This window comes from Dreissena polymorpha, chromosome 2, assembly GCF_020536995.1.
Source record: "Dreissena polymorpha isolate Duluth1 chromosome 2, UMN_Dpol_1.0, whole genome shotgun sequence".
Lineage (NCBI taxonomy): Eukaryota > Metazoa > Mollusca > Bivalvia > Myida > Dreissenidae > Dreissena > Dreissena polymorpha.
The window spans coordinates 31329375-31344101 of NC_068356.1; the positions used below are offsets into that span (position 1 = coordinate 31329375).

At 35.0% G+C, this 14727-nt stretch overlaps 1 protein-coding gene across 3 annotated transcripts in view; it reads left to right on the forward strand.

Moving 5' to 3' along the window:
- Positions 1-14727, forward strand: part of LOC127866477 (vitamin K-dependent gamma-carboxylase-like) — a 52929-nt gene that overhangs the window by 9155 nt on the left and 29047 nt on the right. For 2 of the 3 annotated variants that reach the window (XM_052407012.1, XM_052407011.1), the window contains exons 2-7: positions 3952-4141; positions 7370-7576; positions 9344-9499; positions 10783-10948; positions 12406-12484; positions 12739-12845. In XM_052407012.1, coding sequence (XP_052262972.1) covers positions 4099-4141; positions 7370-7576; positions 9344-9499; positions 10783-10948; positions 12406-12484; positions 12739-12845 — 758 coding nt within the window. In that variant the 5' untranslated portion in view covers positions 3952-4098. Of the gene's footprint in view, positions 1-3942; positions 4142-7369; positions 7577-9343; positions 9500-10782; positions 10949-12405; positions 12485-12738; positions 12846-14727 lie in introns of all 3 variants that reach the window. The other variant, XM_052407013.1, reaches the window with a different exon arrangement.

Consider the following 14727-nt stretch of genomic DNA (forward strand, 5'->3'; position numbering starts at 1 on the left):
ATATACGACAGGACATTATATGACATTGTATCTCAATATAAGTAAATAGAAAAGCTGAAACACTTGAAAAGTACTTACATATTTCTTCTCCGTATTGGCCATGATTGAACTGTTTTAGGGTTTATAAACTGCGTTAAGCTTTTTTAAGTATAGTCACTGTTCCTAAAAGAAGAAAAACGGTCTGTTCAATATCTTCAGTTTGTATGGAGCTTTTTTTTTGCGTAGCTGTTAAACCCAGCTTTTCACTTTTCTTGACACTTACGACAGCCAAAAAAATCTTGGAGACATTTCCCCACCAGTGGATACAGTTGACGGTACTATTGGATTGGCTTATTTAATCAAAGCGCTGAAGGCACTGAAATTGTTCGCTGTAGTCTTCCTTGATTACGGGTAGCTTGTGCGCATTGCACAGGCTTATCAGTGTGCACAGGCTAACCTTATTTGACATGCATTAAGCCCCGTTTTCCCTGTAAGCAGCCAATATGTACAGATTTCAAAGATAAACACTAGACTAGCCAACGTTGTCTTACAAGCTGGTAAATACACTCACTGCAGTAGTAGATGCAGACGCTCCTAAGCATTCGTCGTCTGCAGTGCAGACAGGCAGCGGTAATCGTTCCTAGCATAGTGAGTTTTGGTTCTTAGCGTAGCTAAGGCTTCTAAGCACATACTGATTAGCAAAACATGCTCTGTAAATTTAGTCGTGAGCTAACGCTCACAACTAAAAATTATAGGGATACTGTATTTCGCTTTGAAATCATGCTAACCGAATGTTGAGCATGAAACTATAGTATTTCAATACAGAGCTAAATAGCGTGTACAACAGGTTTACACTCAACGCTTCAAATAAATAGTGTGTGTGCCTGTCCCTTTTCGTCAGCAAATTTGTTCGTACTTGAAGGCTGTGTTCTAAAATGTCACGACCATTTGTCATATTGCGTTATGCGCTCCAATATTTTTATGCCCCCATATCGATAGATCGGGGGTATATTGTTTTTGTCCTGTCTGTCTGTCTGTCTGTCATTCTGTCCCAAAACTTTAACCTTGGTTAAAGTTTGATAACTTTTGCAATATTGAACCTAGCAACTTGATATTTACCATGCATGTGTATCACATGGAGCTGCTCATTTTGAGTGGTTAAAAGTCAAGGTCAAGGTCATCCTTCAAGGTCAAATATCATTGTAATTTTCTTTCCTAAAACTTTCACCTTTGTCAAAGTTTTATCATAACTTTTTTAATATTGAACACAGCAACTTCATATTTGGCATGCATGTGTATCTCGTGGAGCTGCACATTTTGAGTGGTGAAAGGTCAAGGTCATTCTTCAAGGTCAAAGGTCAAAAATAAAAAATAAAAAAATTCATTTCTCCATTCAATCTCTTACTTACTTCTCGTGGAGCTGCACATTTTGAGTGGTGCAAGGTCAAGGTCATCTTTCAAGGTCAAAGGTAAAAAAATAATCAAAGCAGCACATTAGGGGGCATTGTGTTTCTGACAAACACATCTCTTGTTCAAACATTTACTTATAGCTATTCCCCTTCGTTCCCTACCCTGATATAATTGCTTAAAGTCATGTTATATAGATATATATTGTAATACGAACATATGAAATTATTGGGTGTTGTATTAGCCAGTCTTCCAGTACAAACATTGTGTACTTCCTTTAAAGGTAATACATTTCATCTCGCAGGAGAGCAAGGTCAATAGTCGGACAGCCTGTCTGCACATCGTGTATCAAAGTCAGAATAAGCTAATTGTTATCAAATGTATCAAATGTTATTATATTTGTTAACAATTTGTTGTGCAACATTTATAAATTCTTTTTGGCATTGAAAAGTTTTTAATTAACTGGTTACCCATTCGGAAGTGAAAGCAATTACCTGCCGAAAGTGAAAGCAATTACCGGCCGGGTATGTTACAATAACGTCATGCCTTACAAGCCTAGTGCCTGCGTTGTTCTGGTGAAAACTTGAGAGGTAAAGCCATCAAAGTGGGAAGTTGACAGTTTTAGAAAGCCTGGAAAATGTCAGCAGTTGTGAATAAGTCAGATGATTAGTTTAAGTCACATGAGATGCTTCTAGACCCGAACAGGAGAGGTCTTATAAATGCTTTTAAGCCCAGAAAGGATCCAGGAGTGTTGTGTTAGGGAAAAAAGCTGTGTGCGTGTCTCTTTCTTTTTTTCAGGCTCGAGATGAAATGTTTTATCGACATTTGCAAAACAGTTAATCAAATAAAATTGCATCTGAGCTATTTTAATACTGTAGGCACTGTTGTTATTTAATTGTACTGGTCATGTACGTAATTCCGGCCACTTTTGGGACTATTTAAGAAAAATCTTTAGTGTTAGGCAACTGGTTGAAACTAAACTTCACATATATAATCCTGGGTTCAAAACTCACCTGGCATGAAAATTTGAATAGAATTCGATCGGTGAATGTTACTTAATGAACAGAAGATGATGACATGTAAACTATCCATTTTCGTAGGTTAAATGTACCTAAAAAATCGGCCACTTTTCAGTTTGATCTGCAGATAAAATTACAAAGCAATATCTTTAGACAAATGTCCTCAATTTCAGAGTATTAATCAATGTTTATACTATTAAAATTTTTGACTTGAAATTTAAAATAAATGTGAAATTTTTATACCAGTTACTCCCCCTACCTATTTTAATAAATATAAACCTTGGGAAGCTGCTAATTCTTAAAAAAAATACTTGTTTTTAATGGGTTTAATCAATTTTTTCAAACACAGCTAAAAAACTAAACACATTTTGTTTAAAAGTTTGCTTCAGTGTTGATTATTAGTAAACGCTTATATATAATATTTAAACATGTAATCTAGTAATATTCTTATCAAGGGAGGTAATTCATATATCAAAAATTTATATTTAGGTTCTGATTTGTATGTTTTGAATATAATTTTTTGTACAATTAATTGGTAAAACTTTAATTAAAGTTTATTAGATAAAATTTAAATAATTTTGTCAAATATATTTGTTTCTTATATGAATATAATTGTTGCAACTAATGATGACATCACTTTCCCCACGAGCCAAATATTTCCTGCTATATTTGTGACATTTTAACACAAAAGTTTACAATGATATGGTTCTTACATTTGCAACATATTGAGAGTAGGGATGGTTTTCATGTTGTTTTTTCTAAATAAAAACAAAATAAGTGCGTGAAGATCATGAAAATGATTTTACACAGATGGCCGATTTTTTACGTACAGGCCGGAATTACGTACATGACCAGTATGTCATAAGGATCTCTCTTTTGTTGCTAGACAAGCATTTTGGTACTTTTTCCTCCCAAGTGCATTATATACATGTAACTTAAATTATACACAGAACAATTGTGTGTTATGAACTTTGATAATAATTGTTGTTTAACCCTTTTCCTCTTTGATACGTATTTTGACGTGTTTTTAGTCTATGAGAAAGTATTATTTAACTGAAGACCTTTCTTACTAGATTCAAGTTTTAAAGACTTCATTTCCAATCCTAAGTTACTGATGGGCAGCAAACAGCATAAAACCTGAACAGACTGCGAGTTACTCGCAGGCTGTTCTGGTTTTATGCTGTTTGCTCATAGCCATTTTCACTTTGCCTTTGAGTGGGAAAGGGTTAAATACATTTAAAAGAGATAACAAGTATTTTGCATTTGCAAGTTGTGATGTACTCACAATGATTGATGGTAAGGAACTCAAACAAAAATTCAAATTAAAAAAAAACTGTGAGTATTTAATGTTTCTTTTAATCTTCGTGGTAATATTTAACCATTTCCTGATAAATGAATGTGAAAATGTTAATCTGGCTGGGATTTGGCTGTTTTTAGGTACCAAACTTATATTATAGAAAAATTATTTCATTTCCAGTAGATTTGCCTTATGTGAACTCGTTAATGTCTAGCTATCATTTTATTATAATTGTCACAGCTATTTCAGATGATGTCCTGAAAAGCAGACTCTGTAAAGTAAGCTCTGTGACACATGGCTCTCATGACAGGAAGGAGGTATTGGTGATTGCTGTCTGTGATCTTGCCTCGTTGTCATGGTGAGCAGCTGAATGGGAACATCTCGGAGCTTATCCCAATGATGTCGCAGTTGCAGACAAGCCTGGATCATCACTCTGACGGTCAGTCAAGTTCTTTTTTTATCTTGTACACTTATAAATGCATTGTTTTATTAAATGTAATTTTATTTGTATTCATTTAGTTTCTTATTTAAATATTTTTCTAAATTGTGTTTTGTTATATTAATACACCATATTTATACTATTATTTTTTTAATGAATGTATATTAATTAAAATATGGAACATTCAGCTATTCAATTTCTTGTAATGTATTATTTTCTCTTAATAGTAAAAATATAATTAACAATAAATTTGATGTTTAGTGATTTTAAAAAGTGTTTTCATTTTATTGTCTGCACATTAAAATTTTTATAGCCATCAGATGAAGAGACAATTAAAATAACTCATGTAAATACATATAGAAAATCCAATTGTTTTGTTTTACTTTCATTTAGAAAGACATATTAAGTTTAAATGAAATGTTTCATGCAATTATGGATATTTTAAGGTTTGAAGTGGACTTAATGGTAGAATCCAAATTAATAATATTCATTGCTTAATGATGCGGCATGCTTTATTTTTATGTTGTTTTTATGCATTCATCAGGTAGAAAACAGGAACTAGAAAAAATAGCTAAGACTGAGCTTTATTAGCAAACACAGCCCAAACTGAGCTTTTTTTTACAAATCAGTTGAAATTGTGCATTTCATTGCAAAAGCAGCTGAATCAGCAAATTAAGACAGACAGACAGTTGTTTATCCCAAAAGAAGCTGAAAATGTTCATTTAATTATGAAAGTAGCTTTGAACATCATTTAATATAACAAGCAGTTGATATGGAGTAGTAAATCACAAAAGTATCTGAAACTGAGAATTAAAGCTCAGAAGCACCTGAAACTGATCACATTCTGTTAATCCCTATAGCAGTGGAGCATGAGCATATAATGGCAACAGTAACTGAAGCTGAGCTTTTAATTGCAACAGGAGATCAAACTGGGCTTTTAGTCATTGAATGTAGGTGAATCTGAGCATTTAATTGCAAAAGTATCGGAAACTGTGCATATAATCACATAAGAGGCTAAAACTGGGCATGGTATCACGAAATCAGCGGAAACTTATTACTGAAATGCCAAAAGCAGCTGAGACTGAGCATTTGATCACAAAAGTAGCTACTAAACATTGTGCATTATATTTAAACTGGATTGTTAGAATTAATTGCATGCTTTATCAATACAAATGTTACTCTGTAATATAAATGTATCATGCTATCACAACCTCCACGCAGAGATAAGACTGGAACCAGCATAGCTGGAGCAAATCCCTGCCTTCATAACCAACCACATGATAGCAGAGCCACCTGGTACAATAATTTTCCCGTTGTTATTTTTATTTTAGGTGGCATGTAGCAGTTGAACTGTCCGACCGTCCATCCGTCCGAAAACTTTAACATTGGCCATAACTTTTGCAATATTGAAGATAGCAACTTGATATTTGGCATGCATATGTATCTCATGAAGCTGCACATTTTGGGTGGTGAAAGGTCAAGGTCAAAATTCAAAAAATACAGTCCAAGGGAAGTAATAAGCTTTAAAAGGGAGATAATTTCTAAACCTGCCAAATGATATATTGAAATTTTATTTCAAAGCGGTGCAAAAGGGGGCATTGTGTTTCTGACAAACACATCTCTTGTTACTTTTTTAAATTAGGTAATTAATTTTTTTAGTATAAACCTTAATTTATACACTATTTTCAAAATATAAAAGAAATTGATACCACTTTTAAAAATATTACTGAAAAAAATCCTACCAAATCTGGAAGGATTTTTGTGATGGCAGAGTTTGTATCTGATAGCATGAATCGACAACTCTGCCTGGAGCTTGATGCTACACTGTATTACTAAAAGCTAAAGAAAAGAAATCAAAGCTTTGAGGAACTCAGAGTGTTATAATGATTGCAGGATTTTAGCTGGAATTATTTATCAGATTGCTGTTACTTTTGATAGAGTTAACTTCAAAATATGTTTTCGTGTATGAATACAGATTTAGACTTCCTGTTTTATGAAAGAACATATTGATTTCCAGCCAGAAGACTGTCAGCATCTGGCAATTTAGTGGTGTATGTTTCAATCTATATGAATATTTATTGATATTATTTGTTAATATCTGAATAAATATCTAATAAACTCAAATAAGAAATACTATCCAGCCTGGAGTTCTCAAAATGTCACCGCTTTTATCTTCAGTCTACAGTCTGTGCAATATAATTACTTGCGTCACATTTTCAAATGTAAAAAGACACAAATAACACAAATAAATTGGTCTAAGCTGACATCTGAAATGTCACATGGGAGGCCTTATACTTCATTAAAGATGTTTGCGTGTGTCAGGCATCATGTGACACAATGCCCAGGTGTGCTGACTGGGATTTGTGAAAGTATGAAAGTATTAAATAGTTTATTTAAAATCCAGTTAAACCTTTGCATGCTGGGATATTTGTCGTCTGCTAAATTGGTGTCTGCTGAATTTCTAAAATCATCATTTTCTTCACTTTTTTTCAAAGACCTATATCAGAATAGCAAACAGTTTGGATTTAAACTGTTTGCAAAGGCCTTTTAAATTCGGTTCCAGCGCTTAAGGGTTACATGTAAATAGTTTAATACGAATTGGTCTAATGTTTACAGTAAAGAATTAAAATCTTAGTGTTTGCAATATTTGTAAACCAGTAAACTATTTTTACATAAACAAATCGTATTAATTGGGATGGTATAAATTTGTTGTGCATAATTGTCCCCTACCGGTAAACCGGAGAGGACTTATGGTTTGCGCTCTGTGTGTCAGTCAGTCAGTCTGTCCGTCACACATTTCTGGATCCTGCGATAACTTTAAAAGTTCTTAATATTTATTCATGAAACTTGAAACATGGATAGATGGCAATATGGAGATTATGCACGTCATTTCATTTTGTTACTACGTCAAGAATTCTGGTTGCTATGGCAGCAAATATATTTTTTAAATTAAAAAATTCTGACAATGGTGGAGTTTCACCGGTAGGGGAACATATTGCTTGGCAATTTCTTGTTAATTTAATTTTTTGTATTGTGTTTTCCATTTGTATGTCACTACTTTAATAATTAGCCTGAGGTTTTCAACATTTTCTACATCCTCATGTTACTTGATAATGATTTGTTACTCCTTATGAATCAGATATAAAATAAAACAGATTATCAAGGTGACTTTTAGCAGGTTGTACTAGTGGTGCATCCAATGATTTAAAACCTTGTCTTCTATTTCAGATGCATATGAAATGATGAAGAAGACAGCATGCAAGTCAACTGCCAACGGTCATGGGAAGACATCCATTGATACAAAGGCTTCTTGTGACTGGTTTCGGGGGCTGTTTGGATTCTCGGTGGTCGACTTATCATCTCAGGATCACATCATGCGCCTACTCTTTCGTCCAATGGACCCAGCTGGTCTGGGCTTCACGAGAATCATTTTCGGTACGTCACTGATAGGAGGTGTTTATGGGAGTCTCGTGCATAGTAAACTTGGAGGAATATGTTGCTTTTAGGAATAATATTGCCCCTGGGGAGATTTTTAATTTAACCACTCAGAAGCATTTCAACTTGTTTTAAGACAACTGTAGCAGAATTGTTTATAATAAGCATCTGATAATATTTCTCTCCAGAGATCCAATTAAATTCTGTAGATAGTAATAACTTGGAAGACATTCTATTAAACCTGATCCCATTGAAAGCAATTTTTGAATCTCAATTGTGATTTTACATTCAGCTTAAAAGTGTGTGTTTTTTCCACCACAATGTATGTAATACCATTTGGATGCTGCAATTTCAGAGTGTGAAGGGCATATCTGTCCTTCAGTTGTCAGTCAGATTTTGTATTGCACAATTAAAAAAGTATTTCTGCAAAAGGATCAACAATTGTCAGACATATTTATTAGCATGTGGTCATTAGCAACTTTGTATTTTGTTGCATTTTTTCTTCAGAGTTATTAGACTTTTGTTACAATAACTTTACAATTGTTGATATTTGTTAGACTTGTTGACTTGTTTGTAATATAAAATACATAGAATATGATTACTCCTTTTTTGAACAATTTACATTTAATGTTGATTTTATTGTGCATTAATCTGCAGAGGACAGGAAACAACACTGTCTCCTTTATTGTTGTGACTTTGAAAAAAATCACTGGCTCATATTTCAATTGTCAAGTTCTTCTTATGCTTGATCAAAGTCACCCTTGGTAAGTCAAAGTAACTCAGTGTAGACTGGTTTCAGATCTACTGATGCTTAATCACAATGTCAGTATAGTCACTCAGTGTAGACTGGATTCAGATCTACTGATACTTAATCACAATGTCAGTATAGTCACTCAGTGTAGACTGGTTTCAGATCTACGGATACTTAATCACAATGTCAGTATAGTCACTCAGTGTAGACTGATTTCAGATCTACTGATACTTGATCAGAATGTCAGTATAATCACTCTGTGTAGACTGGTTTCAGATCTGCTGATACTTAATCACAATGTCAGTGTAGGTCATAGGCACTCAGTGAAGACTAGTTTCACATCTACTGATACTTAATCACAATGTCAGTATAGTCACTCAGTGTATACTGGTTTCATATCTACTGATACTTAATCACAATGTCGGTATAGTCACATAGTATGGACTGGTTTCAGATCTACTGATACTTAATCACAATGTCATTATAGTAACTCAGTGTAGACTGGTTTTAGATCTACTGATACTTAATCACAATTTCAGTATAGTCACTCAGTGTGGACTGGTTTCAGATCTATTGATACTTAATCACAAGGTCAGTATAGTCACTCAGTGTAAACTGGTTTCATGTATGCTGATGCTTAATCACAATGTCAGTATAGTTACTCATAGTAAACTGGTTTCAGGTCTGCTGATGCTTGATCACAATGTCAGTATAGTCACTCAGTGTAAACTGGTTTCAGGTCTGCTGATGCTTAATCACAATGTCAGAATAGTTACTTAGTGTAAACTGGTTTCAGGTGCTTAATCACAATGTCAGTATAGTTACTCAGTGTAAACTGGTTTCAGGTCTGCTGATGCTTAATCACAATGTCAATATAGTCACTGAGTGTTAACTGATTTTAGGTCTGCTGATGCTTAATCACAATGTCAGTATAGTTACTCAGTGTAAACTGGTTTCAGGTCTGCTGATGCTTAATCACAATGTCAGTATAGCCACTCAGTGTATACTGGTTTCAGGTCTGCTGATGCTGGTAGACCTGTGGCAAGAGAGAGGACTACACGAGGCACTGGATGAATATGGAGATACCAGTCTATGTCGGTTTCCACTCTTCAACATTTGGCCTGTTTTACCCCTACAATGGATATACATTGTCTACTTTATAATGTTCTTAGGTGAGTGCTATTTTAAGGTGAAAATTTTGAATGCAGTTCAGATTTGTTGCAAATAAAAAATCAGTGTGATGCACAAAAAATTCATGTATTTCTGTTTTATACATTTTTAACATTACATTTGATTACTGTGGCCCATTGATGATTAAGGTCAAACATAATAAATACTGGCACTGGTCATTATTCTTTTAGGTTTTTAGTTGTTTGCAATATAACACCTTGCTATTTTATGTCGTGAATATGTTATTGTTTTATGTGTTCATATTTATATTGTCTTAATTTTAGTTAAATTCCATACTCCCAACAAACTTTTATAACAATATTTCATGTAAAATATACTTCATGTGTATGCATACTCTATTTTTTCACATTAACAACATACATGTAGGCATACTATATTTTGTAATTCTCATTTCGACTGAATGCCACTTTTGCCAACTTCTACCTGGGCCCCTCCCTCTGTTGCAGGTAAGTAGGGTATATTGATGTGTCTGTTTTATAGCCCCTCCCACCCCCCTGTTGCAGGTGAGGTGGGTGTAGTGCTGTTTAAAGGGACCTATTCATAGATTTTGGCATGTATTGAAGTTTGTCATAAAATTCGTTAAATTGATAAATGTTAACATTGGAACTACATAACTCCAGTAAACAACAAGAATACAACTAATGAAATAAAAATAAAGTAATCCTGTACTGGGCTTGAACCTTGACCATTGGAGTAAAAGTGTAGCACTTCTATCACTTGACCAACCATGCTCATACAGTGAGAGGTGTTTTTTTTAACCTTATATAAGCAATCACTGTAGTGTCACAAAATATAACGATAACAGCAGAACTCTCCAAAATTTTCAATCCTTTCACGATTGTAATGCTTTATAATTTTCAGGTTTTTTAGTCGGCAAAAGATGCATATACATGTAATGGATATTTTAGAGCATGGTAATTGTTCAGTATTTCTGTTTGCTTCCAAATATTATAACTTCAACCAAAGTTTGTGAATCTGAAACAATTTGTTTCAATTTTGTCAATTTACCAAAACGTAAAAGGTGCCTTTAATGACCCCTCCCCCTGTTGCAGATGAGGTGGTTATAGTGCCTGTCTGTTTTATTACCCTTACCAACATGTTGCAGGCGAGGTGGGTATAGTGCCGGTCTGTTTTATTACCCCTACCCACATGTTGCAGGCGAGGTGGGTATAGTGCTGGTCTATTTTATAACCCCTACCCACATGTTGCAGGCGAGGTGGGTATAGTGCTGGTCTATTTTATAACCCCTACCCACATGTTGCAGGTGAGGTGGGTATAGTGCTGGGTCTGTTCTACCGCGTGAGTTGCCTGATGTTTGTGGTGCCCTACTGGTACCTCTTTCTACTGGACAAGACCTCCTGGAACAACCACAGCTACCTGTATGGCCTGTGTGGAATCCTCCTGCTTGTTACTGACACCAACCATGTCTGGTGAGTGCTAGCCTTAGTTTGAACAAGGTCATATTAGGGGGAAAAAGGTCAAAATATAAGCCTTGTTCTTGAAAACTGGGCTTTATGCATGTGTGTAAGTGTTGTCCTAGATTAGCCTGTGCAGGTCAAGCAGGCTAATCAGGGATGACACTTTCCGCCTTGACTGGATTTGTGTTTAGAAGAGACTTTATGTAAACAATTCCAAAAATGCGCAAATTGTCATCCCTGATAAGCATGTGTAGACTGCAGAGGCTAATCTGGGATTATACTTTACACGCAATAAAAAGCCCCGTTTTCCCATAACCAAGCTCATATGAACAATGCATTGCTTGTCTGGGTTGTAGTTCGATCATTCATCTGGAAATTTTAATTAGCTACCACAAATCTGATGTTTCAAATCTGGAGACAGTATGTTGAAGGTAAGACCCTTGCCTGGTGGTTTAAGCTCAAGGTCACACTTTGAGTTAAAAAGTAAAATTTGGGCATGGTATAACCAAGCCATGCGAAAGACCAATATTGTATACAGGGCATGAGGTCCAATAGCTTTTAAAATATATGGGTACTCACCTAATTTTGCTGGACCTTGTTCGTCCTTAACCACTTTATCCTACGTCACGAAACAAGGTGCAATATATGACTGGTTCTAAGAAAAGCACTTACAGTTTGTTTTGTCATCAGCAAAGATAGCAAGTTTAACTGAATGGCCAAATAATTTTTGTTTTATTGTTAAACAATCTTATGGAAGTAAAATTACGATATACCAGTCTGTAATTTTACATATTCCTAGTTTTGTTTTCATTTTCAACCAAAACAAAGTTTTGCATATTGTTTTTTTGTGAGATGCGAGGACCGACAAATTGTGAAATAAAACTGGGCCTCAGGAAATTTTATCAGAAATGTCAGAGGTCCTACGTCCTTTGCATGGGTTGGAAAAACTTATCTTGACTGTAACTTAATCATTCTATTTCAATAGTTTGCCACAAATCGTACAAATCTCCCTTGTAGAAAGACATGTTCTTGATAATCAGCTCAAGCATGTGGCCAACACTGCTTCAAGTCTAAAACTTTTGATAAGTTGTTGCTTTCTATATTGATTGGTAAATGCACCTCACTGTAGGTATATCACTTCTCATACCTACATATGGGCCGTGCTCTGTTATAAAGAGGTTTATGTGCATAAAGTGTTGTCCTAGATTGGCCTGTGCAGTCCGCACAGGCTTATTTATCAGGGACAACACTTTCCGCTTTCATTATATTTTTTGTTTTAAAAAAGTCTCTTCTAAGCAAAAATCTTATTTAGGCTGAAAGTACCATTCCTGATTAGCCTGTGTGGACTGCACAGGCTAATCTGGGACAACACTACGCACATGCTTTAAACCCCCTTTTTAAGGAGCACAGTCCATATATTTGATTGATTCATGCTCCAGGACACACAATCCTATACTTCTGTCCTGTAGGTCAGTGGACGGTCTTCTGGATAGCAAGAAGAGAAATGCTCATATCCCACTGTGGAACTACGCAATATTTAGGTTCCAGGTAAAGTACAGATTTGGATTTAATTGTTTTCATGAATTGAAACAATATCAAACTATGTGGCTTTACTTATTTTCGTTTGTATGAAAGATAATCACTGCCAATATTTTCAGGGAGATAAATACTAAATTGAATGTGCACTTTCAGTTAATGAATATGTTCATGTGGTTTAATAACATAAATACAATATTTGAATCTAATATGTTACATATTTTCATCTGTGCAATTCTGATATGAAAGTTAATCTTATGTTTCAGATATTTGTCTTGTACTTTATTGCCGGTCTGAAGAAGTTAGATCCAGACTGGATATTGGGGTATTCCATGCACTACATTACTGGCCATTGGGTTTTCTCACCATTTAGGTATGTTCTGAGAGAAAACAATAATAAACATATAACTGTTTTCTGATGAATTTTGTTTAATCTGTGTTGATGCTAGAAAAAAAACTTCATTTACCTTTTGCTAGAAAAAAAAATTTAATTTACATTTGTTTTAACTAAATACATTTTCAGCTGGATTATTCGTTGAATAGTTCAAGTGATACTACTCACACAAATGTCGGCCTTGGCATCTGTGTCATGCTCTGGTAAAGATTATAAGCAACATTTCTGTTTCTGCTACAGGTATTTAATTGAAACCTCACAAATGTGTTTGGTATCATTTTGTGATGTCTTTGAGGTCCATAACTGTGACATGCAATTCAGCAGAATTATGCCCCTTTTTGTACTTAAAAAAATCAGGTTAACTTTACATGCGGATACTCGATATCACGATATTTACTACAGATATCAAAATAAAAGTAACTTATTTCGAGGTCTGACCATAGCCAACAACTATGACCAGCTGTTTCGTAGGATAATGCCTCCTTTTGTAGTTAGAAAAGTCTAGTTAATGTTTGTGTGTGGTTGAAATTCTGCTTAAAGTTTGCGTGTTACACGCACACATCTTTGTAACTACTTCAGATATTCTATTGACACTTTCAACATTTCTTGGGGATCATCATGCAAAGTCACAGTTTGAGTCTGATTAGCTAAACCTGCCAACAAGCAGAATGATGCCCCTTAATGGCACTTTTTATGTCCCCACTATAGTAGTGGGGGACATATTGTTTTTGCCCTGTCTGTTGGTCTGTTGGTTGGTTGGTTGGTCTGTTGGTTTGCAATAACTTTTGCAATATTGAAGATAGCAACTTGATATTTGGCATGCATATGTATCTCATGGAGCTGCACATTTTTAGTGGTGAAAGGTCGAGGTCAAGGTCATCCTTCAAGGTCAAAGGTCAAATATATGGGTCAAAATCGCTTATTTAATGTACACTTTTGCAATATTTCAATATTCAAGATAGCAACTTGATATTTGGCATGCATGTGTATCTCATGGAGCTGCACATTTTGAGTGGTGAAAGGTCAAGGTCATCCTTCAAGGTCAGAGGTCAAATATATGTGGCTGAAATCGCTCATTTTATGAGTACTTTTGCAATATTGAAGATAGCAACTTGATATTTGGCATGGATGTGAAGCTCATGGAGCTGCACATTTTGAGTGGTGAAAGGTCAAGGTCATCCTTCAAGGTCATATATATGGGTCAAAATTGCTCATGTAATGTCACTTCTGCAATATTGAAGCTAGCAATTTTATATTTGACATGCATGTGTATCTCATGGAGCTGCACATTTTGAGTGGTGAAGGGTCAAGGTCAAGGTCATCCTTCAAGGTCAAACGTCATATACGGGGACATAGTGTTTCACAAACACATCTTGTTGTATTTAGGAATTTTAGTCAACGCAAATTCAGGTGTACATTAATTTCTATCTGTAGCTGACATAATTGGTCAATGTCAATGTTGCTAAAGATTTATTGCAAGTTTGTGCGCTATTAAAGTACCAATAAATAAAAAGTTTGCCCTCAATGACCTCAGTAAGAAGGGAGATATTGTGCTGAAATTGTGTGTACATGTAGGACTAGGTTACAAGCTGATCTACGAAGGCATTACATTTGGGGCCAGTGGGGTCAAGGTAAATGTATCTGAAAATATGTAATGAGTGTCTTCTCTATAACTTAGGGATAAATGCTAAATAATGATACACTTTGTCTATGTATGGGTTGATTATGTGAAAACCAATTATTGTTTAAGAGTCAATAACCACTAAGTATCTGCCAAACTCACTGGAGCAAAACTTCATGAGAATGTTCATCTCTTGATACTGCATATGAAGTTTCACACTTCATGAGAATGTTCATCTCT